This window comes from Spodoptera frugiperda, chromosome 12 (genome assembly GCF_023101765.2).
Source record: "Spodoptera frugiperda isolate SF20-4 chromosome 12, AGI-APGP_CSIRO_Sfru_2.0, whole genome shotgun sequence".
NCBI lineage: Eukaryota > Metazoa > Arthropoda > Insecta > Lepidoptera > Noctuidae > Spodoptera > Spodoptera frugiperda.
The window spans coordinates 7,683,164-7,707,350 of NC_064223.1; the positions used below are offsets into that span (position 1 = coordinate 7,683,164).

Consider the following 24,187-nt stretch of genomic DNA (forward strand, 5'->3'; position numbering starts at 1 on the left):
AAAGGCACATAATTTCGTGTTACAATATAAGTATGTACTTCAAAACTAAACAAAGATGTGTAGGTAGTTTTCTTTAGCAATTTTTTCGTATAAATCATTATTATTCCTATATTTACACTTGAAACTTACACTACTAGTAACAAAATAATATTTCAAATTGACTTTTATTAAAGATACATAATACATATTTTAATAGAATATAACAATAGATGTTTTAATAATATTGAATCAATAATAATCGAAAATAGAAAAGTAATCGCGCTAGGCGTCACTACCTAAGGCGATCTAAAAGTTTAATTAAACGCTACCTTATCAATCTCGACACTAATAACTTAAGTCTGTTGCTAAATCGTATATTTCACGAATTATTTTCAAAAGATTAAGGTTCAACATCTATTATAGTAAGATAACGATACGACTTAGCGAAGCGAAACTCAGAAAAATACACAACAAATAAAAACAATATTATATTTCTAAAATACGCAACTCATTATTAACATTTGTTATTATATAATTTTAAGATCAGTCTTTAGATAAAAATGCATAATTTCAACAGGTAGGTACACTGCATTTTATGTTGGTATATCTCATGGTGGTGCTAAATAATCATTCTTTAACTAAATATACAGTTACTTCATATGAGCTAAAACGTAGCTAATTATTAAATAAAACTAAATTACTCGATATTTTCTCAATACATCAAAATTATTTACGAGTTATAATTTTTTTTAAATATCACAAGCTTTTGTAGCTGGTTATGAGCTCATAAGCCTGTTAACAAACGTGAGACGATGTTGACGTGAGCTAATGCTACTGAATTCTAAATACTGTTTGCAGCAAAAACTGTACATTTTCATTTTATCTACGAATTACGTTAGAGAAAGGAAAATAATATCTATAGAGTTCGTAAATATCTAAATCAATTAAAAAGCCTGTAAACATAGAATTTTGAAACGACTTAACCAGTATAAATACATCAAACATAATAAATTACTTCTTAAACCGACTTGAGCGGCCTTAAAACCTAAATATATACCAAAAAAAAGAGGAAGCACAAATATTCTGTAGGGGCTCAATAAAAACATTATTATTTTAATTATTATATAAATGACCACCAACTAGGAGCGTCATTCGTTGATTGCCCACACTGCAATGTGTATTCCGAACCAAAGATTAGGCAGAGTTTGGCTGTCTTTCACCAATGCCATCAATTATTTTAAAGCTTCAGAATATATAAAATTCAGAATATAAAAAATGCACCAATAGCCTAAACAATAAGACAACAGTTTTATTCTCGGTGGTATGCAGATTTCGAACCCAAAATACACCAATAGACATACCATTCCTTGAGTATCACAAGCTCACCGCATCTTCCAGATTTCGAATAGTATTCGGTTTAGAATAGCTATGAAAAGGTATATGTAACTTGTAAGCATGCTCTGTCAATTTTATTGAACAGATGCTGCAAGTTATATAGTGTTGTTCTTCGCATGTATGTGACCTTACGGCGTTTTTTCTCAAAAAGTGTACACCGCATGTGTTGCATTTAGGATACACAGGTATTGGTGGAATAATTTGTTTCTTGGATTTAAGATCAATAAATGTGTAATCAAACAGATTAACAAATTTCTTTTTGTGTGTCTCTCTGTGAATTAAGTGAGCTTTAATTGTCATTACAAGTCCACAATCTTTGCATATAGTTTTACTAATATGGCTACATTTTCCTTCGCAATGTACAACACTATTTTTCACCATAAAACAATCGCAAGTCTTACAAAACAGTATTTTCAATTTTTGGGTAGGCTTTTCAAGTTTTGTGTCCTTATTCTCCATAATGTCAGATTCAATTATTACGAAATCAGAAGATAACATTTTGTGCTTTTTGTGATATAAATTATGAGCTTGCATGTCATCACTATTTATGAGAATGTCACAAATTTTGCAGTGTGAGGAATTTGGTGTTTCAGAATGGCATTTAGAGTTGTGTTTCAAAAACATTTCTTCACTGTAATGTACAGTGCATTCGGAACACTTGTATAATACTGAATTAGATGCTGATTCTGGTAGTGTATGTACAGTGAACTTTTTTGTTTGTGAATGTTGGTTCTTATGTAGTTCCATATATTCACTGTTAAATAGTCTTTGGCATTTTGAACACTTTTTAGTATTGTTTAAATTATGCTTTGAATGGTTTGTCGCTGCATTTGATGATAAGAAACATAATTCGCATTTCATACATTTGAACAGTACACTTTTTAGTGCAAACTGATAACTTTTCTTTTTAACTATATTCTTTTTTCCCTCGGGGCGAAAGTTTACACCCTTTTGTTGCTGTTTATGAGACCTATATAAATGTATATTATAGTAGTGCATATTTGCTAGTTTCGATGAACAAAATGTACAATTCGAATCAAATGGAACTCTTTTTACATTACTTGGTGGCTGTATGTTGTGATCTGTTATGACATGGCGCGCATAGTGTTTGTAAGTAATATTGTACTTGGAACATATGAAACACTTGTATAATAAAAATTCCTCTTTCTTTTCAGCAGAACTATCATCTGTAACACGTTTTTTCTTTGGAACATGCTCATCTGTATCAACTTTCTTCTTTAGAACATGTTCATCTGTATTATTCTTACTAATTAATTTTCTTTTTCGAAGTATTCTTTCCGGCAATCTGCTCTTGTTGTTTTTGTTTGTAGTATGATTGTTCTTGTTTTGTACCTGGACTCTCTTGGGTTGCTTGGTGGGTGACTTTTTCAAATTATTTACAGCCTCATCGGAATATTCCTCATCGTTAGTTTCGTCATTAGTGGTTGAAGCTGTTGAACTGTTATTGGTGGTAAGTTCATTATCATTAGGTTCCAAAACTTTATAAAGATGTTCAATCAGACATGATTTATTTGGAAACAGTTGTTTACAGTGAAAACAGGAGAGCTCCGCAGAGTCCTCTTGAGGGTGCTGGCCCACAATAATTTTGTTGGGATTATCTTTAGTTACAGCCGGTGTAGCTGTTGTATTAAGGTGTTGTCTAGGCGTTCTTAATGACTGGTCTTGTTTCTTATATTTATGTATATTAATCTTGTGAAGGTTGAACAAATTCTTTTTGGGAAACACTATAAGGCATTTGTCACAATACCTTTTACATGATTCCAAAAAGTTATCTATCCTCTTTAACTGTAACTTAGCCTCTTTATCTATAATCTTATTGTTTGTGTTGTCACATTTCATGGAAGGCTTTGAACCAAGAACGATGATATTTTCATTAATGTACTTTACGGCTGTATCACTTTCAGTTGAGTTTGAATCTTGTGAATTATTTGTAATATCTGGTTCATTATTGCTTGTACTATGTGTAGCATCTAATTCCTTTTTAATTACAACCTTTTCTTGTGGAGTGGTTGCAATATCTAGTTTATTATTGTTTGTACTATGTGCGTCATCTAACTCTTTTTTTATTACAACTTTTTCTTGTTGAGTGCCTACGCTTTCTGAAGTGGTTCCAACAACTGGTACATTGCTGTTATTACTGTATGAAGTATCCAACTCTTTTTTAATAACAGTTTTTTCTAATTGAGTGTCTCCACATACATTATTTCCTGAAACAAAACATTGTTATGTAGTATATTCATAAATTACCTCCTACTAATTGATATTCAATTGCTATCACAACAAAACTAGCTATTGAAGAAAAAATATAGGCTTTGTTATGGACTCCTATTGGTTATAGAATTTGGGTCAAAGTTACCGCCTAGGGTCAATGGAACCCAACCTTACTGATATTTGATTATTAATCAGCCTTATACATTATCATTGTTCCATTTATTACCAGTTCAAAAGAGATTATGAGAATGATAGCTAATGAGCAATGTACTAGAAGCCATTTTTCAAATATCCTTATTTATAGTAATAGTCTACTAACACTGTCTACAAAAATAATGCTGGTTTAGCATTTTAGTCTTTGCAGTTTACAGCATTACAATTTCTAAGGACAAAATCATTGAATAATAAAAAAATATATAAACCAAAATCAACATACCACTTTGATAAAACTCATTTATTTCTTTTTTTACCACAGACAGGTCTGGAAATATGCTCTTGATGGAGGGATTATTCATGATATCATGTTCTTCTATATCGATTTCATCAGACATTTTCGCTGAAACAGTTAAAATGCTAATTTAGGACATGATATTATTTACCCACGTAATAAACGTCGGTCAGTAAGTATCCTTATGGGCAAAGTGCAGCAGTTGCCGCTTATTGAGAGCACTATGAAATCAGAAGAAATAAATAAAAGCTTTTTTAGAAATAAAATGCTTTTTTCCTTAAAATTTTAGGCTTTCAGCAATTTCTGCTACAACGACGTGTGTGTAGAGAAGACTATATTAGTATTTATAATATTAATTTGACATACCGTATTAAAAATGTACCTCAAATACGTTTAGTTTCACAACAAAAAATATTCTAGCACGATCAAATTAATAACCACCATATAATAACACAAAATATAATTAAACCTGCCGTCGATTCACAAAACAACCCAAGCCCAAAGACATTAGACAACCTTTTTTTAAGCTCAACTTGACTTTGACATCACTGACATTAGGGCAGGACTACAATATTTGATCAAAACCGTTTGACGGTTGTCTTCTGCATTTGAAGGTTGATTTATAGGCCGCTTTAATTTAATTTTTTAATGATACAACACTCGGGCTTGTTCTGATAACCCCACATCCCCCCTTCACTCCACCTCACCGCACAGCTGATCAAATGTCAAGAAAATGGAGTTTTGTTACGCATTTTATAACTCAGATTAGAAAAAGTCTCAATATGAAATCAATTATCATTATTTTTATAACCTGCTTGGGTTAGAATGGATAGTACAAGTCCATTTCAACCTTGGGCCACTGACGATAGTGCAAAAAATGTTAAAACTGAGCGAGAACTAGTGGATGACGCGAAACTTCATCGGGAAAATGTCAATCATCCAAAACATAGGCAAACTGCGTCTTACAATAAAGAAAGTGTCGCCGTTCCAAGCAACGCTCCGGGATCGTCGAGCTCCACGGCCCCCGGCGGCGAGCCCGCACGGGGCAGCGAGTCCAACATGGACTCTAGTAAAATAGCTTCCATGCAGCAGATAGTCGAGAACACCCTCAGGTAACGTCACTCGCTCTAAACTAGATTAAACAAACTCTACTGAATTTGTATGTTTATATATCCTCACATATTTTATCACGGAAAGTTGTTTGACAGTGATAGGAACAAGCCATTGTTATCAGTAAGCCAGCTGTTAGTGATGGTGTACACTGTACATACTCCCTTCATTTCAATCACTTTCTATGCTGCATACTGCTATCAAGTACAGCCTGTCATATACAATGAAGTAAAGGATATACAATGGTGATTTCATAGATCATTAAAGTATACAATATTGAAGTTATGTTCTATTATTTTGCTTAGGTATTTTTATTACCAAACATAGCTTAAGATAGTGTGAGTGATACAGTGAAAGTTTGAGATGAGAACATATTGCAAGAAACATATTGTTACAGTCAAGAGGGTCGGCAGAGGGTAGCTCAGTTACTGGAAGCTGTGGAGGCACTGAGCGGTGCAGAGAGACTACTTCTGTACCTCCGATTGCCAACCGGAGTACCACAACATGATCCTCTTAAACAACCAATTAATCCGTTGGGTTCACGGTATGTTTACTCATTCATTAATTAACAACAACAACAATCTATTAGTCTAAAATAACTCTTGACTCAATCTACATCAGTGAAATGCTTGCAATGTCTATTGTTAGGTAAGAATTTTCATGAAACTATTATGTTATTATGTGCAATATATTCAAAGAGTGTTTGCATTTTATCAAACTAATAGATTTATTGTGATATCATAATGTGTATGCACTAATCGCCATACTCAGAGTCATTTAATGGTTACTTAACTCTGTCCTTAGCAATCATTTTCAGAAAAAATCTTTACTAAGGAACACTTTAAGCAATCATTAAATGTCTCTGAGTTCAGCAGTAAGATTGTTTTTTAAACTTGTATATTCGACCAAATAAATAATTATACTCAATGAAAAATATAAATTAACGAAATTGCGAAGTAAAATTTACCGCACACTCTAAATCAAAATAAATAATTCTACATTATTAATCACATATATTTTATTTATTTATAATATTGTTTGTACAACAAAATGTTATCAAGTTCATATTGTAAGTGTGCACATATTCCAGGGCTGAACTTCAGCAGACTGTAACATGGATACAGACACACTTGGAAGTTGACCCAGATGTATCATTACCTAAGCAAGATGTATATGATGAATATATGTGAGTACTTCTTCCATATTCTATTACTTTAACAATTTTAGGATATTTATTAATAAAGTGTTATAATATGGGACTCATAACATACTGGTGAAAACGTAACGTTACAATATGTATGTATTGTAATACCTCTGCTTACCCCTTTGGGGATGGGATGCCGTCTCCTCCTTCTGCGAAGCAGTCATGCTAGCTAAGGAGGAGGCGGGGCGCGTGAGGGAACGAACCTCTTCTCGCCTCAGCCGTCGAGAGAGACATTCCGGGCGTCGGAGATCGCGTGACGATCTCCGGCCACCGTAAGTGCGGGCCTGCGGGCGGCGAGCAAGGGTAGTTCGCCGCCCGACCAGAACCAGACCAGTGCGTGCGGCGCGTCGCGTTCCGCGCGCTGCTCAAAGAGCCATCAGACCACCACAGATGGGGCCCAATAGAGCTGATGCCTAATCCGGAGCTGCGGACAACCTAGCGGGTTTACCGGGGCTCCGGCTCGCAAGGCAGGAGAAGGAACGGGGTGGTTTTTAGTCAGTAAGAGTCTGACACTCCCTCTCGCCTCGCCCAAGGCGAGAAAAGTCATTGGATGATTTTCCACCCTCAAAAAAAAAAAAAAACCCCTTTGGGGATTAAGTGTCAAATTAAGTTATAAAAATGTTTGCAACACACTACTTGCTTTACACTATATCTTAATTGTTTTTTTTTAACACACATCTGAGGGAGCTGGGGTCAGATCTATTAAAAACACCTAGACATAGTTGCTAGAATGATTCTATAATTTCCTGTCTAGGCGTCAATCTTAATATAACCCCTGTGCCACACGCCTCGGCTACACAGGAAATGATTGTATATCTTACTTCTTGCTGACAATCATTTCATGAAACATATCAATAAGAAATTTGAAAACTTGAAACATGAACAGACACTAAATAAAATACAGACTACAAGATAAGTCACAGTCATGAATGTAAGCAGTTGTATATCATATGTTTATTTTACTTATTAGTAGTAAAAGGAAACTGGTTTGTCTTACTACAAATCCCATCTAAACTCCCATAGGCCCAAGATGCGATCCCATTATCTCAAAACTCAAGTCAAATATGTGCTGTATTTATGGTGAAACTAAGTATATTTTCCTTTGGCAGTGCACATTGTATGAGCAGTAACATGAAGCCCCTCTCTACCGCTGATTTCGGAAAAGTGATGAAGCAGGTGTACCCTACCGTGCGGCCGCGACGCCTAGGAACTCGCGGCAACTCCAGGTAACAATCCTTGAACAATATTTTACTCACAGAAACTTAACAAAACCATTATAAAACAAGTCTTAAAAATCGCGTCAAATTACAAAAGAAGAATTATTATTTTGATTTAGTGTAATATTTTGTAACTTTGCGCGAAAATCTAGAACAAGTGAATTAGCGTGCTACTGCTATAGATATACAATATACATTCATAAAATGGGGATTTACCATTAAACATCATTGAAATTAATTAATGTAATTTTTAAATAGAATTTAACCCATTACAGCGAACCGTTCATAAATTGGATGCTAAAAAATTGTATATATTGTGAATAATTACCTAATTAAATAATAATTAAATCAATTAAAATCATAATAAGTGCTATAATAAACTCTATGCTGTAATGGATTAATAAAACAATCTTAATGCACATTTTCAAATATTTATGTTTCAGAAATGATTGCTTACTAACAAACTTTTTATAAAAGCAGTGATATGCTAAATTTCATATCATTTAGTATTAATAATTAGTATAGTAGATCTATTTTCCCTTATCTTATTTATCAATGTGATCATGCATATCACTCATCTAATGTACCTATCTACATAATAAATGTACATAAATACTCTGCTTATCGTAATATTTTTATCTAATTATCATTTAAAAAGTGAACTTATTGAACTTGAAACTTGAAAAATCAATGAATTATTAGTTTAGTACATAGTTATAATAGTAGAGTCCTTAATCCGACTTTCAGATTGAAAAGTAAAATTAGATTTTTTATTTGTGACCATCATCATAATTATGTCATAACATAATAATATGACAATAATCTAGAAGCTTTGCGGCAAGTATATTGCCGTTCTATGAAAGACATAAATAAAGTTTCATCTATTTAGATAAACAAACCCTAAATGGCACCCAAAAATGTTCCCGAAAGTTCGATCCAATAAAAACTGCTTAAAATTCATTACTTGCTCTAATTCTTAGTAATGTACTCTCCATTGTATCTCATATGGAGACATTAGGTTTCATGTCGAATCGTTTTTATGTTAATAAATACAGGAGGCCCAATACCTTTAGTACGAGTTTGCTTTACGTTTAAAGTAAATTCGGCGCTGTTTAGTTGTTTTTTTTGGAAGCGACCTATCTGAGCGCCGATCGCGCTCTCGTTTCGATGAAGTAAACTCATACTAAGGGTACTGATTGGCCGGTACGAATTAACCTACCAATCAGAGCGCCGAATGCGGTAACGTTTCGATGTCGTTAAACAAAAAACATACTCGTACTAAGCCCCCTAAACTTCAGTACCAGGTCGCACTTACCCATAGGTAATACCCTCGGATCGACTCGATATTTCCTTCGTTATAGTACTTGATAAGTATTGCGTGTAACGAGATAGCTAATATGATATCACAGTTTCGATCATTAATTGATAAAGTAGCAATCAGTGCTGTATTTCACTTCTCTATATTAAATATATCTTTTAAATTAAATAGATTATATAATGGAACAAAAAAATTAATACTAAAATATTTTGTTGTACTCTAATTTTAGAAAAAAGATTATGTTATCATTTATCAATATTTAAAATCTTTATATTAGAGGATAGTCGGATTCTGGGTTTCTAAATACGGCCCTGGCAGTCGTTATAGTGATTGTGATTAATCACATAAAATGTTCATGTTACGGTAATTAGGAATGCTTTCTGATCTTACCAAGATACATAAAAAGTATTATTGAACCAGTTAACTGAAACTATTAAATCCATATTATACGAGTAGCTAGTCATAGCAAGCTACTTAGGATTTTCCCATCTTAAATGGTGGAATATCCATTTTTAACTGACTTAATTCGTATACCGTTTAGACAAACAAACTCTTTACCGCTGTATATGTTAGTAATAATATATTATAGATTAACGAAATCAAAAATAATCTACTATAAGTAGCCGCATGTCTAGTACCTATGTCTCTACATAGTTTCGGCAATTTATTTAAGTGCCTATACATACCTTATACCTATAAATAAATGTTTCGTGAATCTAGTAGTGTAATATCTTATATTGGCAGATCAAATATCTCTTCTCTAATTACATTTTGACCTTGTACATAACTAAACTCAGATTTGACAGCAAAAATATTCTAAAAAGAATCAATTTATAATGTTACACAACAGCTTATTGTTTATTTGACTTTGTCTGTTTATTTTATCGTATAGTACATCACTATGAGGTTGTTTTCTGGCGTAAACTGGGATGCAACATCTAAGCAAGATATCTGTCGTTTGAACAAATTAATTCAACAATTGTATAGTGTAGCTAACTTCATACATATAACTACAATCCGGTTGTAAGTGGGAGTAAATTAATAAATTATTAATCACGTAAACAATTATTATTACCACTTCATTGCACAAAGATTTATTGTATACTCTATATATGTATATAAGGTATATTGTATATGCTACTGGAAAATGACTAATGTATCTATACACGTGTACTGTAAAGTGACGTCTAAGCGACTCTAGTGAGGCGTATTACATATTCTATGTACATGAGTAATGAGCATATTAAATACAGTCATCAATCATTTAAAAAAATAGATATTAATTACATTTTTTTTATAAGCTAACCTCCTTGGTGTGCAAAATGCATCCGAACTAATATCGCAATTGTTTTTACGTCATTACGCTTTATCAATCGAATCTTCTTTTTGCGTATTTGGGTTTCGCGGGCAAACTGCGGGTTAAACCAAGTTTATAATAAGTACCTAATAACAATATAGGTAGTAACTGCCAGTAGCTAGTTTAGTATAACTTGTGATTTTTATACCTAATTGATTTCCATTGAGGATTAGATCCAGGCTCATTTTATTCGTTGATCAATTTACTCACAATGATTCAAACGTTATGTGTCGGTGCGTAATTTGCATGCATAATTTCCTGTATGGTAAAAATTAAAAATAAGACGCCTACGTAATATTCTGATGACTACGTTTGACCGCACATACCTAGGCATTATTTCAACATAAATACTAATTTTACTAAGAATTTACAAAATAAGGACATATAAGGTGTTATAAAATAAAACATAACTTTGTATTAATTTAAAGTGTTATACTATTTCTCAATCCAATTGGTCGTGTGATCATCATAATTGGCAATTTTTATCATTACGAACGAATCTTGTTTCACAGCATATCTATGACGTAGAAATGAGATACGCACTGATAAGTACATTGCTTCCAGTCGTTCCTTTTTAAAAGCAATGACTTGAAGCAATTGTTTTATTCATTTATCGTAAAATATTAATACTTTGAACTGATAACGAGCGGCGACCGGATCACGGTTCCCCTATATGGCAATGTCTACACGAACACTACACAGATATATACTACGGTCTTGCTTTGAATAATTTAGATGCTTTTATGTTTATTTCGCGGTTTCCGAGATTTTCCTCACAGACAGGAAAGTGGCCATTATTTTCTGCAACAAGCTACCTACCATCCACCTATACAAAATCCCCCAAGCGTAATGGTTTGAAAGAAAACAAAGGGAATAGAGAATAATAATAAATTAAATTAATTATTAGTCATCAAACCGATTCTAGAGAAAGCAAACCGATCACTAATTAATCATCGCTTCGGTTTTGGAAAACGTTTGGAAAAATAAAATATTATTATTCTGTCTGAGAGACTTTGTCAAATGTATGTGCGTCATGTAAATCTACCTAATTTGCGTAGTCAATCAAGTATGGTCAAAATATTGCACGTGCAGTTATCCTATAGTGTATATACTTTCTTGAAATAAGTTCAAGGTCCTAGGAACGTAATTACGTAATTATAAATAGTGGCGAACGTTAATGAATAGTTATTAAAGCTTGTGCGCTCCTAACAATGTAGAAGGCGTTGACCCCCATCTAATATCAACGCATGACGTCTACCGTTTATACATAACATCGGATGTTTACTACAAAGACACGTGGAAATCAGGATAAATAGAGTAACATTACAACGATGCGTTATTTATTTTTATTATGACAATCAAACAGTAATAAATTACGTAACAAACAAATGTAAGGTATTACGTAGGACCGCTGATAATAAATTGTAGATATACATTTCTAGCTTCATACTGATAACCATGACACCGGATATTGTTGTGAAAAGTGATATAACATCATCTTTTCTTTGATTGTTTTCGATGTGAAAAAATGCTTTGTTTATTTTGTTAAAGCTGCAAATACATTATGGGTTTTAACGCAAATAGTCGGAGATTTAGCGGAATGCATGATCCTTTTTAACCTTTATAGAATAAAAAAGAATGTCCTAAAGTTATAAATAGTTACTTACCTACACCGCATACATGAATACATGCACATACATAGATGCATTATATGAATATCCGGCACGTGTCAGCCACTAGGTATCTCTTTATGACAATGCATCAGCTTGCAAACAATATTGTAAAAAATGCTCTTTACGATCTATCCTTTATCATTGACCAAATAGCGTATGAAATTCGAGAAAATACTTGTCTGCGCAATTTGTAATTTTGAATAAATTATTGAAAAGTCGACACTTTGTTTTTGAGTGAGGAGATGAGTCAAATAATTATAAATAAATACAAATTAATTATTATTTTGTTTCAGATACTGTTATGCAGGACTGAGGAAAAAGATCAAACTAGAAGTGCCGCAGTTGCCAGATTTGGGTGAATCATCTAAGGTAGACATGTTACAAAGTTCAGTTTCATTAATATGGGCAATGGAAGTGCATTGGCGACGGCGATTTATTATGTAATGTGTTCTTGTGTGCATACATAGAAATTATAATTGTAGGGTGCTTGGGTTGATACTGAATGCTTTGTTTTATGATTGGTACTGTATCATTTGATGATGTGAGCAGTGAGCATAGACATATTGCTCTATGATAGTAGATGACAGCTTACTACTGGTATACGTTTTTGAAAAGCCGGGTCTTGCTGGTGGGTAGACAAGTGTATTATTAAGTTTTGTTATTTGGGCATGTCTTTCAATCTTACCTCCTTTGGTAATTTGTGTACTTTTTGCTAGAGAAGTCCATATCAAATCTTAGCTTAAACTATACAATTTTAGTATGTAATGAAATGTGTAGTAAAATAGTAATAATAATAATTGGTCCGCAAGGCAGCTTGTGGCGAGCTGTCCGCAAGGCAGCTTGTGGCGAGCTGTTGGGCAGTGGCGACCCCACGGACCTGACTCCCGGGAGAGGCCCTACTTTTTAACTCCGGTTAGTACTCGTGACTATCCGGAGTGGCCTCTCCTACCTCACTCTTGCCTTAAACGGCTGGTTTGAGTGGAGATTCGCAAGAGTGGAGTTGCCTTCAGCTCCACTTGGGGGAAGGACGTATCCCAGTAAGATGCTGGTAGGGGTCTTGACCGTACTTCCGGGATTGCTCTGATAGCCGTGGGATGCCCCCCCTTCCTCAAGCAGCTCAACGGATGTTGCTTCCCTTGTCGCTACATGCTAGCGGCCGTTTCCGGGGCCCACTATTGAGTTTGCGAGTCACCCCCTGCCTGTTTATCCGTATTTTTCAATATTGGTCAGGGGCAGGGGCCATAGTCCCCATAGTTAACCGGTTAACTATTCCACAGCCACCCACACCCATATCCCTATCATTTCCTTTTACCATATCTCGCAATAGTCCTGCATCAACCGGGGATTGTCCTTTGGTGTACTTCCATAGTGCATACAGGGATAATCGCCGGCTGATGTCCCATTACATTTAGATTAAAATTGTTCAACGGGCCTCTGCGAGTTGGCTTCGGCCCCTCGTACGCCTTCCAAAGGTCCGGGACCCTATGGTCCCGTGATTATGTAAAGAACAAACATAATAATTGTATTTATGGTATCTTGTTCTTTCAGGAACCAACTGCGGCTTCTAGGGAAACTGAAAGGATAGTATGTGACTGGGCCGAAACAAAACTAGGTATGTAAGAAGTAACAAACAGAATATGTTGTACTCTTTTAATCAAACGAGATCTTGAGTGTAGAGAGGAATGTTTATTCGCCTGTCTGTCCGATTTTATGTTGTAAGAAAACATCTTGCAATTTGCCAATATACAAGTAGATTGAATTCTATGCAATTTTGTATATTTTCTATACCTTGATAACAATTTATTACTTTATCAGTTCTCAGCGATAAAAATTATGCACATCGAATTTTAGAAAAATAATATTGTTGTGTCTGATTTGAACAAAACTTTTTTGATCTTTTTATGTTCGAGGAGAATGCTCGACTAATTTTAACAGCAATTTGGTCGATTTGAGTGTATGGAGTACTCGTGTTATGTTCCAGGCATGAAGTTCGCCAGTATAGTGGAGTTGTCTCGGCACCTGATGTCGACGAGCGCGCCCCTAGCGCCGCCCGGCCCCGCCAGCGCGTCCCCGCCCCCACTCGCACAGCCACACCGTACGTCACCTACCTTACCTACTCATACTTACGGCCATTCATGTGTTTCGTCAACAACCCGTAATAGTCTTCTGTTGGACTATGGGTAGAGGGGTTTGCCATAATAATTCGGAGGTCGCAGTTTAAAATAAACTAAACTCTTTCAAATGTGTAGTCTCTTAATCGGCTTTAACTATGCTCGCGGGAAGAGTACGGATGAAAACAAATTTATTCTACTCTGCTGTCACCACACAATTATTTACGCATAAATATATTTTAATTTTTTCCTTTCAGCACCCGCCGAGGACGCAACAAGCCGACAATTGATTAAGCATCTAAAACGGAAAATACAGGTAAGCGCCACCATATGCTAACGTTACTCCTTGAATCAGTGCCCAATAAAAATATTAAACGTTATAGTATATGTAGATTAGTCAATAAACCTATTATTTATATTTGATCAACAGACGCAGGGAACTCCTGGAAGACCTAAAAAGAACAAGGGTCAAGAAGTGTCCGGAGAATCTCCACCGTCCACATCGTACGCGGGCCACCACCAGCCCATGAAACACGAGAGCGAGCCGCTCCCGCCCGACATGAGCTACGGCTACCAGCCGCCCTACGTGCCCGTGTACGACGTGCGGCCCCCCCTCCCGGCCTACGCGGCCCCGCCCCGCGCCCACCCCCCGCACGTGCCCGCCGCGCCGCACCCCGCGCTGCCGCTGCACGAGTACCGGCCCGACCCCTACGCCTTCGAGCCGTCGTACGCGCCGCGCGACCTCACACGCCCCGACCTCGCGCGCCCAGACCTCTCGCGGCCGGACCTCGCGCGCCCGGACCTGGCGCGGCCCGCCGACAGCGCGCACAACCTGCCCATCAACCTCAGCAGCGACGCGCGCGAGCAGCAGCCCGAGCGCACGGACTGGCAGCGCCGCCGCCCGCCCGAGCCGCCGCCGGCGCGCCTGCCGCTGCCCGGCAAGAAGCTCATCCTCGAGACCTACCACAGCGAGACGCGCGCCGGCTCGCCGCGCTCCCTGCAGCCCGACGCGCGCTCGCACCACGTGCCCGAGGACTTCCCGCGCACGGAGTACCTGCCGAAGAAGATGCGCGCCGCCGAGATCCTGGGCGGCAAGCTCGCCGCGGCGCGACAGCTGCAAGCGCCGCTGGTGGCGCCCGGGCACGCGCCCCCGCTCGTGCCGGCCGGCCCCGCGCCGCCGCTGGTGGCGGGCGCCCCCGCGCCCCCACTGGTGCCGCCCGACGTGGCCTGTGGCTCCGCCCCTGCACCCGCCGATGCCCCCGTTCGTCCAGAGGTTGCTTTTTTAGAGGATCCAAAAAACTTAACGAGCCGGTCCAAAAGCACCGCCGCGGCGCTGGCCCGGGAGGAACAGGAGGCGGCGAGTCCCACACGGTCGGTGAAGGCTCCGACGTCTAAGTCCGAAATGCTACGCAATAAACTACGGAAATCGAGCGGCCGAGCCAGTGGACCCTCGCCGGATCGGGCGGGATCGCCCGAGCGAACCGTGACGCCTGATTCGTGTTGCGGTCTAGATGGGATTAATATCAAAACTGGAATGATTTGCGAAGAGAAACATTCTGAAATCCTAAACAGAGAACGCGTGATTAGCATATGCAACATTGACAAGCATGATTTAGATGACTATTTGAACGAAGGTAACAGCCAAGAGCATGAAGAGGAGTTACTGCAGTATTTCCACCAACGCGCGAATCAGTCGCAAGCCCAAGCCAACACGAGCACGTCTGATAACGCAGCTGCTTTTTTAGAACAAGGCCAGGACCCACACGACGACCATAGTCAGGGCAAAAATGAAAAAATATCGCAGCTCAGAGAGTTACTGGCTAAAAACTTAAAAAACCAAAGTGGGTCTAATTCACAGACAATGCAAATTAATCAGGAGTCACAAATATCTCAAGAGAACTGTCATGAGCCTGCGCCCATGAAGACTACTATTTCAGAAGGTGCTTTCAAACCACTTGTATCTAATGAACCCGACTTGAATGGCCCAACTTTAACAAACCAAACTTCTATGAACTCTAACAAGCTGGCTGTGTCTGTTCCGAATCAAAATGGCACATCTTTGTCATATGTGAATGACGCTACTAATCAAGTAACAGGGAACATCGGTGGCCCACATCTATACAACGGACATTGTCATAATGAGCCTCAGAGCCCAACCACTAGGACGCAACAGTACGAGTTTGTGCCTATATCTGATGGTTGCCATTCTCCAGGCAACTTCCATTCCAAATCACCACTAGGGTTCGGACAGAGGGGTCAAAGTCCGACTAAAGTCAACAAACAAATTATTATGGGTGGTTCCTTACAAACGTCCCCTATTTCGCACAGTACCGCAGCGAGTCCATTCGTGAGTCCACGCAACACACCGGTACCACGCTCGCGATTGTGTCCGAGGCCCATACCTAAGCACAATGGAAGGAAACGCCGGAATCCTTTGTCCCTTGGCGTAGTGGACCCCTGCTCTAAACAGTTCGCTATACCCAATGATCAAAAGTTTATGAGCAAAACCAGTGTTTGTGGTCCGGGCAAATATTGCCAACCGATCTCGGCTCCTCCATCGCCCAACATAATGACACAATACAAGAATCACTTGTACACGTGCCCCTCGGGAATGTCTAATGGATCCAATAATCTTTGTTTGAATTTTTTACCCAACACACCATTTCGAGATCATGTCAATGGAGATCAACCCCTGTCTGCTGATCCGTTATCGAGTGAGGTTAGCCAGTTTTTCCAAGAGTCACTGACTTACAGACCAGGCCCCGACACATTCCGGTCACAATCGGTACCCTTGAAACAGGGTATGGGAAATATGGGGCTGTTGAGTTATAACAATACGCCAGTTGGATCAGTCCCACCCACTCCGGTCCCGAACGAGTTTTGTGACTTCGGATCTCTTGCCGATACTTGTGACATTTCGAAAGCTGGGCTTAATCGAGAAACACTTGACAAGATCTACGATGCTATTGATAGCAGCAACGACGTGCTCACTTCGAGTGCGACAAGTATTCTGAATGCTAATGACACTCTGAGTAATGGCTGTGATCCCCTGCCCGAACACCCAATACTTTCAGATGAACAATTGACTTCGATTATACCGAGTGGTGACGATTTGCTCGAAAGAACCAACCAGTTCAACCAATCGTTCACCAACGACAGCGCCGCCGCTGACAACGTGGAAGATTTTCTAAAACGAGCAAATAGTATCGAGTTTGACCTATCGGAATTAGTTACAGAAAAAAATAAATACTACACTTCGCGGTCGGTCCCGAGTACGCCGCTCCCATACAAACGCACCGCGCCCAACTTGCAAATAGATTCTCGCCGGTCCAGAGAACTGTTTGCTGCAGAAAACTACTCTAACGTATCGAACGGGATATCGTCCAAGTCAGTGCCATCCACTCCCCAGTTCGCAGAGGACAGGAGCGTGTTCAGTTACAGTAACCGAGACTTCCTGATAAACGGGAACTCGGTGTGCGGGTCGAGCGCGCTGCACGAGCCGGTGGTGGACAGCGAGCAGGCGCTGACGTCGCCGCTGCACGACATGCTGCGCGAGGACATCCTGGGCGACCCGCTCACGCCCGCCCTGCTGGCCGACCTCGACAAGATGGACGCCGCTCCCTATGTCGATCTCTAGTCCGCTGTTTCGTGTATCGTCGCTTGTATATATGTAGAGTAATTATATAAGTTTGAATTTGTTTGTACAGATACCGATAAATTGGATATCTACAGAGTACAATGTATTTGTATGCCTTCAGTGAAGGCAAGTGCTAAGTTGTGCATACCTAGTTTAAATTCGGATCGCACACTCCCAAAAATTGAGTCAATATTCAATGCACTATAATATTGTGATAATTATAAAAGCTATGTGACATCAATTATTAGAGTAAGCAAAAGCGTAACTCTACATTTTATTGTTTTTACTTTTGTGACGGCTTCGATTAGGTTGGCTATTCGTTAAGCTACAAAAAATATGGGAAATGAATTTGTTGACAAAATTAATTAAAGTATTTAAGCTGACATAGTCTATGAACTTTAAGTTACAGATATGTTGCTGATATCCTAGCCTAACACATTGGCATTTTATACAAACAAAACAATTGATGGAATTAAATTCGAACGATTACTTTGTCTGCAATCCTTTGATTATATATATATTAGAATGTGATTACTGCGCGTTGAACCGCGGCTCAGCTGTCGACATGCGCAGCTAGCGTGTGATGCTACGGACCACATAATATATAATGTATTTTTAATATGAAGATCCAAGTTTAATCAGTATAAGAAGACTAAAGAAACGACACGTTCAGCCTGATGTGAAACTGATATATACAAGGACGCACTGTCGGTAGATACGTAATTATTGTTATGTGTACTATGTACTAGCTAGGTATAGGGGAGTTATTGATCATTTTAGTGTTTGCCGACTGTATACGTTATTACAATATTAGGCATGTACCACTTGTAACCAATCAAGCCTATTGAGATTTCAACATAATATGTTAAGCTGAACGTTCAATCGATGTTAGATATTAATATTTCATCTAGTGTTTTTAGTTGACTCATATTTCTAGCAAGATATGTTGCGCATGAATTGATTTTGTACATTTTTAATGAGCTGTAGTTTGAAGTTTGTATTATGACGTATATTGATGTTAGTTGTTGCAGTATAACATCTTAATATATAACTTAGATCTTGAATATTTTGTGTCTATGCAGTAAGTTGTGTTTCCTAACAGATTTTACAATAACCATGCTTGTACTGTAACATAAGTGTAAGGAAGGTGGTATGTGCCTCGTGACAATATCTGCGCTCATTGTAAATCACAAAGAAACATCGAAGTTTTGATACCTATTTTATATATGTATTAGTGGAGACAGTCAATAGTGATACTAGCTAACAGTTCCATCAGCAAGATCATGTGACAGTAGCTAATGTACGTAGTTATAGTGTTTAACCAGACCAATGCAGCGTGCCAAGCGCGCTTAGTAAATTAGAATTGGTTTTTCATAAGAAAAAAAAAAATGATAAAATAGTATATAGTTTATGAAAAATGAATTTATTGTAAGTTAGCACAAAGATTTAATATATTTTATTATCACATAGGAGTTTTACTGATATACTAAATTTACATTGATCGCATTAAATGCGGGACGAAGAGATGAACCTGCCAACGTGGCTGCAGTGAGCTTGTACGGTGTAACTAAAGTACTATTTGTTGTTTCATTTATATCGAGGCCGGTCGAGCAGGTCGCGCGTCTGTGGTCGAATAACAATGCTCGCTAATAGAAAGGTACGAGAGCAGTGGAAATATTACTACACATTAATGTTAGTTGATCGTAAAATCACATTGTCTATAATATAGGTTATTATTAATTTATCTTCCGCCTTTTGTTTCTAATTGTAATATTCTTCATTCTCACTACTCGTTCTTAAATATTAGCGCAACTTGTACAATTAATGTGGAGATAATTGGCGCCAAAAGACCGGCTTCTATTTTATGTAAAGTTCAAAACTTGAAGGCCTAGCGAAATTATTGTGTATTTTGTTGTTTCGTATTATAGGTATTGTTTCAACACAGAAATGTTGCATAACGCGTGGAATACATAAAGTTGATGTATTTCAATTAATTTCCTGAACCTGTGCCTCAGTAACAAAAGCTATGCTATAGTAAAAATGTCCTTTTGAAGCTTTGTAGTTGGTTTGTTATAACGCTAGTACAAAACACACTGATTCGACAGGGATATACCTAGGTATATGTAAGTGAAACCGAAGACTGTTTAAAGTTTGTAGAATATTTTCAACACAAAGAGATAACTTGTCATGATCACTTCTCGACGAACAGATACACAACGAGTAACATCAGTGATCAGATCAGTGTTATTCCAATTTGGTACAACTTACCAAAATCGACTAGTACCTAATTACTATTAAGTTGTACATTTTGTTAAGGCTCGTCTCTCGTAAGTTTAAGACGTTGAAGCACTTTGTAAATACTTTCAATGTTATTCCATTCCTCATTGTTTTGTACGGTTCTCGCCGACATCTAAATTAACATTCATCAAACATGTAATATTAATGAATTGATGTCAGATATAAATGTGCACTTCAATATAACAATGTGTTATGAAATAGAATTATTATAATTATGTGTTTATAAGTGTGGTGTGTTGTGATGTGATGTGATTCGCATCTATAGAAAGAAAGGGTCGAAGAGACACCAGTGTTGAAATTCATCGTCGGTTTACCTAAAATTATTCATTATCTCTTACAATATTGCTAGCTATGTAAATGTTGAATTACAAGTTAATAAATAAATAATATATTACACAGGACTGTAACAAAATAACTGACAGAATTTCAATATCATTACGCTGTCTCCTCCACCCTGAATGCGAATAATGTACATACCTTCAATTATAAATGTAATCGCGTAAACGTGAACTAACATCACTATAAATACCCACACCGATATAACTAATTTTATTCTATTAAATGTATACAAACTATGTTAAATGTAAGCTTATCTTTGATCAACCAGATTCGATAAACAAAAATAGGGAAGTAATCAATTATTGTAACATGACTAATATGGTTCGTTTGAAATAAAAAAAAGAACTTAATCGTAAATATTTTGTAATTAAAATATTTAATTTGACAATATTCGTGCACATTGTTTGACTGTGAGATTTTAATACACAATGTTTGTGTATCTTACGTTTTGACAGGTCGTCGGTACTAATCAATATTTGTAATATGAAAAAAATTTGAACATCACCAATTGAGAAACTTGTTAAATTGTGATTTCGGTGTGTTCCGCACTTACAGTATGGGTCAATACAATAATAACTTTCGAACATATACATCATCATTGAAGCCATTGCGTTGCGTCAAACTCTTATAACAAAGCATTTTTATCCTTATGTTTATGTAATAATGTGCTAATTGGATTCTATTAAATCACAATTTTTTTTTAATGAAATCAAAATGAGATTGCAATGATCAGTGGCTTTATAAATAGTTTTAACGAAATTTTAACGTTCTTAAACATAGGAGATATTTCTGTTCTAATGTTAATGTGTACCTGTAGATAGTTATTATTTGTATTTGATGTTTAAATCTAACGACGAAAACAAGATGTTTAAATTGTAAGTGAAGTGTAAAACGATTTTATTAAATTAACAATAAATTGAATGTTTTGTATTATATTTTGTTCAATCATAATGAATGTATATTGTATACTTTATTAAAATTCAATAATTATAAAATATAAATGTTAAAATTAATACATATAAGATGGTATAATTTTAATATTGATAACATGATTTCTTTTAGGAATAATTGTTAAAATTTTAAAATATATATGTTTATATAAATGTACCAATGTCCATGTCAAGATTTTGTTGCTAAAATAAATCATTGTTATGTAAATACAGCATTATCATTGGTTGGAACGTTTTAATACATGACACCATTTTATTTTTATTACAACTAGGTTGTTCTGTTAATTATTGTTTTTATTTTCTAAATATTTTTTATTGATGTACGATAAAATACATATTAGCTATATTAAGCATATCTAGTTGTAAGCGAAGATATCCATGTTGTTGATTAGTCTTTTATGGATGTTGATTTACACCATTTGCTATGCAGTGATAATAAATGGTACGATAGTAGCCGATATTTTCTTTACAACCAAGTACACTGAATTTTCCAAAACAATTAACACTTACATTCTAACTATACTTTTTTTTTTACAAAAATATACTTACCTAGTAAGTCTCTTCCCATTACTCATTATTTGCACTTTTGCCATAATTTTCTATGAACCATGGCCACAGTATAGGGTCATCTTGATGCGAATAATTCCCTGTTACCTGGACTGGCATGCCTGGATTCCACTCAAACATTAGGCTCATCAAAGGTAGTTGATGAATGTTGTTTAATGCCTTTTCCCCGTGTTTGTGTTTTATCTCTCTTGCTAAACATCTCTTGACATATGTGAAAAAGGTATCCAGGAAATTGAAGCAAACATTAGGATTCCAAAATCTCTAAAAATAACAAAACGTGTGAGTGATTTACTCTTATATTTGGTGAAAAAGAAAAATTCAACGAAATGAAACTAGTCAACGTTAAACAGCCAGTTACAAAAAATTTTCCATAGATAAATTAAAATAAATAATTTTCACCCCAAACTCGAAAAAAAATAAATAATTACTCAACGAGTTGCTCCGTGCGGGAATCGAACCCGCTGCACGTTGTGCGGCAGCTAGATACCCAGCCACCGCGCGAACCGTGCAGTCAGTTTACTAAACGTTAACCTCTTGTCTGCCAGTATAAGAGACTCATTGTGTCTCATGTAGAACTGCATTCCAGCATACCAAGGGTTAATACGGTTAATAGTAGTTAACAATGTAGATTAACTTTTAACGTGACTTTGTTAGAGTTCAAATCCAAAATAATTTTACCTGAGACATTTTTGCTAAATCTCGAATTTTCCAGGTTTTCAATTCTTCTACAATTCCATCATCGTTCCTGTATCCACACAGTATGGTGTCTATGCCAGCAAGGAATGACTGACACCACCACTTCTTTGCTTTAAATCGTCTGTAATGAAGTTTAGTGAAATTAAACACAACATGTATTGGTAAATAAAGACAAAATTAGAAAAAATACCCACTCATAAAAACAAATTCCATGCACAAAGATTGTTGGGTATAGATTTCTTTACATGTATGGAGCATTAGTATGTAGGACCCATGGAGCTGGACAATGGGCCTCTTCTACAAAACAGGTGTTTGCCATAGTCTCTCTAAATCCAGATTATCATAATAAGATCAATATGTATTTACCAAATTATACCTAAATTTAAGTTTTTCCAAAAATAATATTCAATTGAAAATTATTCACAAACCTAAAGCTAGTCTCCTGTTTTGGATGTTCTATATGCCTATTAGTTTTAAGTTCAATAAACTCTTTTGTAGATAAATATTTAATTATAGCTTCTGGTCCCAATTCTGAAGGAGGCTTTGAAACAGCCTCCTTGTCACATCTGATTCCATCCATTTCAGCTCCATACACTATTGTGTGACCCTTCAAATTTGTTGTAAAGACTAATGAGAACTCCTCATTTTCATCCACTGGAACATCTGGGTTTGGTTCAGAGTCAGGTTCATCTGTAAATATTAATTGAAAACATAAAGTAAAATATTTATTGTAGTATCCAACATACCACATGATGCTCTTTATACATAGGTCCAGGAGGTCCAGATAGAATAAACAAAGTTTGGCTACTGTACAAATGTATAAGTTATTTTAAAGTAATAAAAGCATGTTTTATACATCTTAAGGAGATTGATGATTTAATTTTCTATAAACATAGTTGAGATACATACCAGACAAAAGGAACTGTTCAAACTTATAGCCCCATGAGGTAAATTGTTTGTCTCTCTCAGTCATATTTAGTTTCCTGTGCAATTTCTCCTCTGTATCTCTTGCACAAAGATAAATATTCCCTTTATATAAAATAGCTACAATTTTCCAAGGTTCCCTATTTTCGTACGGAGTACAAGCCACACAAGTCATTAGACCCCGATAGCAAAAGAATTTAGCCTTATCTAAATTATTTTCTATAGGAAAATTCAAGCGGTGTTCATGTGCCAATAAAAACTTCAGTAAGTCGTTAAGTCTAACATCCAAGTCTTGTGGTCGGTGTATCGCCTTGTCTAAATGCAAATTTAAGTCATAACGAACTCTTTCATTACCAATGCGGCGGGCATACTTGAGATTTTCTAGACCAATGTAACCAATAATCATGGGACGATCAAAACGAGGGAATGGCCTTGTATAAATGTTTGGATCCACGTGTAATTCAGGTTGCATATTGAATATCTTCTATATTTATAAATAGATATAAAATATATTTGGTTATTACGTATAACAAGATAAATCTCATAAACATTAATATTTGTGAAACGGTGGTGTTTACATTTTTTGACACTGTTTAGTTTGATTGACAGCTGTCGACAGCACTCGTTTATGTCAAAACCAGCTGATTTGGAAGGGACGTCAAGCAACAATTTAGTGTAATGGTAATTAATTGTTCAATGTTTCAATATTTTAAATATTTGTTTCTTCACATT

At 36.6% G+C, this 24,187-nt stretch overlaps 3 protein-coding genes across 4 annotated transcripts; 1 reads left to right on the top strand and 2 right to left on the bottom strand.

The window, feature by feature from the left end:
* Positions 1-451: 451 nt before the first annotated feature.
* Positions 452-4,586, bottom strand: LOC118262933 (uncharacterized). 2 transcript variants are annotated; one of them, XM_035574625.2, is made up of 3 exons: positions 4,437-4,586; positions 4,043-4,162; positions 452-3,602 (listed from the first exon to the last, which is right to left on the bottom strand). In XM_035574625.2, exons 2-3 carry the CDS (start codon positions 4,155-4,157, stop codon positions 1,354-1,356), a joined length of 2,364 nt encoding a protein of 787 aa, XP_035430518.2. In that variant the 5' UTR covers positions 4,158-4,162; positions 4,437-4,586; the 3' UTR covers positions 452-1,353. The 2 variants fall into 2 exon arrangements, with proteins under 2 accessions (XP_035430518.2, XP_035430517.2); XM_035574624.2 differs by having other exon boundaries at positions 4,421-4,586.
* Positions 4,587-4,733: 147 nt separating this feature from the next.
* Positions 4,734-21,721, top strand: LOC118262931 (uncharacterized). Its single transcript, XM_035574618.2, has 9 exons — positions 4,734-5,166; positions 5,562-5,708; positions 6,255-6,350; positions 7,478-7,594; positions 12,227-12,302; positions 13,482-13,545; positions 13,915-14,028; positions 14,302-14,360; positions 14,475-21,721. The coding sequence occupies exons 1-9, from the start codon at positions 4,880-4,882 to the stop codon at positions 17,679-17,681; spliced, it is 4,167 nt and encodes a 1,388-aa protein (XP_035430511.2). The 5' UTR covers positions 4,734-4,879; the 3' UTR covers positions 17,682-21,721.
* Positions 20,665-24,057, bottom strand: LOC118262934 (decapping and exoribonuclease protein). The gene is made up of 4 exons (XM_050697800.1): positions 23,441-24,057; positions 22,960-23,221; positions 22,514-22,652; positions 20,665-22,096 (listed from the first exon to the last, which is right to left on the bottom strand). The coding sequence occupies exons 1-4, from the start codon at positions 23,925-23,927 to the stop codon at positions 21,836-21,838; spliced, it is 1,149 nt and encodes a 382-aa protein (XP_050553757.1). The 5' UTR covers positions 23,928-24,057; the 3' UTR covers positions 20,665-21,835.
* Between the last annotated feature and the right edge of the window lie 130 nt (positions 24,058-24,187).

Bases quoted from the DNA above. Each gene is read 5' to 3' on its own strand.
- LOC118262934 (XM_050697800.1), bottom strand. From the start codon at position 23,927: ATGCAACCTGAATTACACGTGGATCCAAACATTTATACAAGGCCATTC. The intron at 23,222-23,440 runs GTATGTATCTCA...TAATATTTACAG, and splicing joins TGAACAGTTCCTTTTGTCTG to ATGAACCTGACTCTGAACCA. The intron at 22,097-22,513 runs GTAAAATTATTT...TGTTATTTTTAG, and splicing joins ATTTAGCAAAAATGTCTCAG to AGATTTTGGAATCCTAATGT.
- LOC118262931 (XM_035574618.2), top strand. From the start codon at position 4,880: ATGGATAGTACAAGTCCATTTCAACCTTGGGCCACTGACGATAGTGCA. The intron at 5,709-6,254 runs GTATGTTTACTC...CACATATTCCAG, and splicing joins ATTAATCCGTTGGGTTCACG to GGCTGAACTTCAGCAGACTG. The intron at 12,303-13,481 runs GTAGACATGTTA...TTGTTCTTTCAG, and splicing joins ATTTGGGTGAATCATCTAAG to GAACCAACTGCGGCTTCTAG.
- LOC118262933 (XM_035574625.2), bottom strand. From the start codon at position 4,157: ATGTCTGATGAAATCGATATAGAAGAACATGATATCATGAATAATCCC. The intron at 3,603-4,042 runs GTATGTTGATTT...GTTTTGTTTCAG, and splicing joins AAATGAGTTTTATCAAAGTG to GAAATAATGTATGTGGAGAC.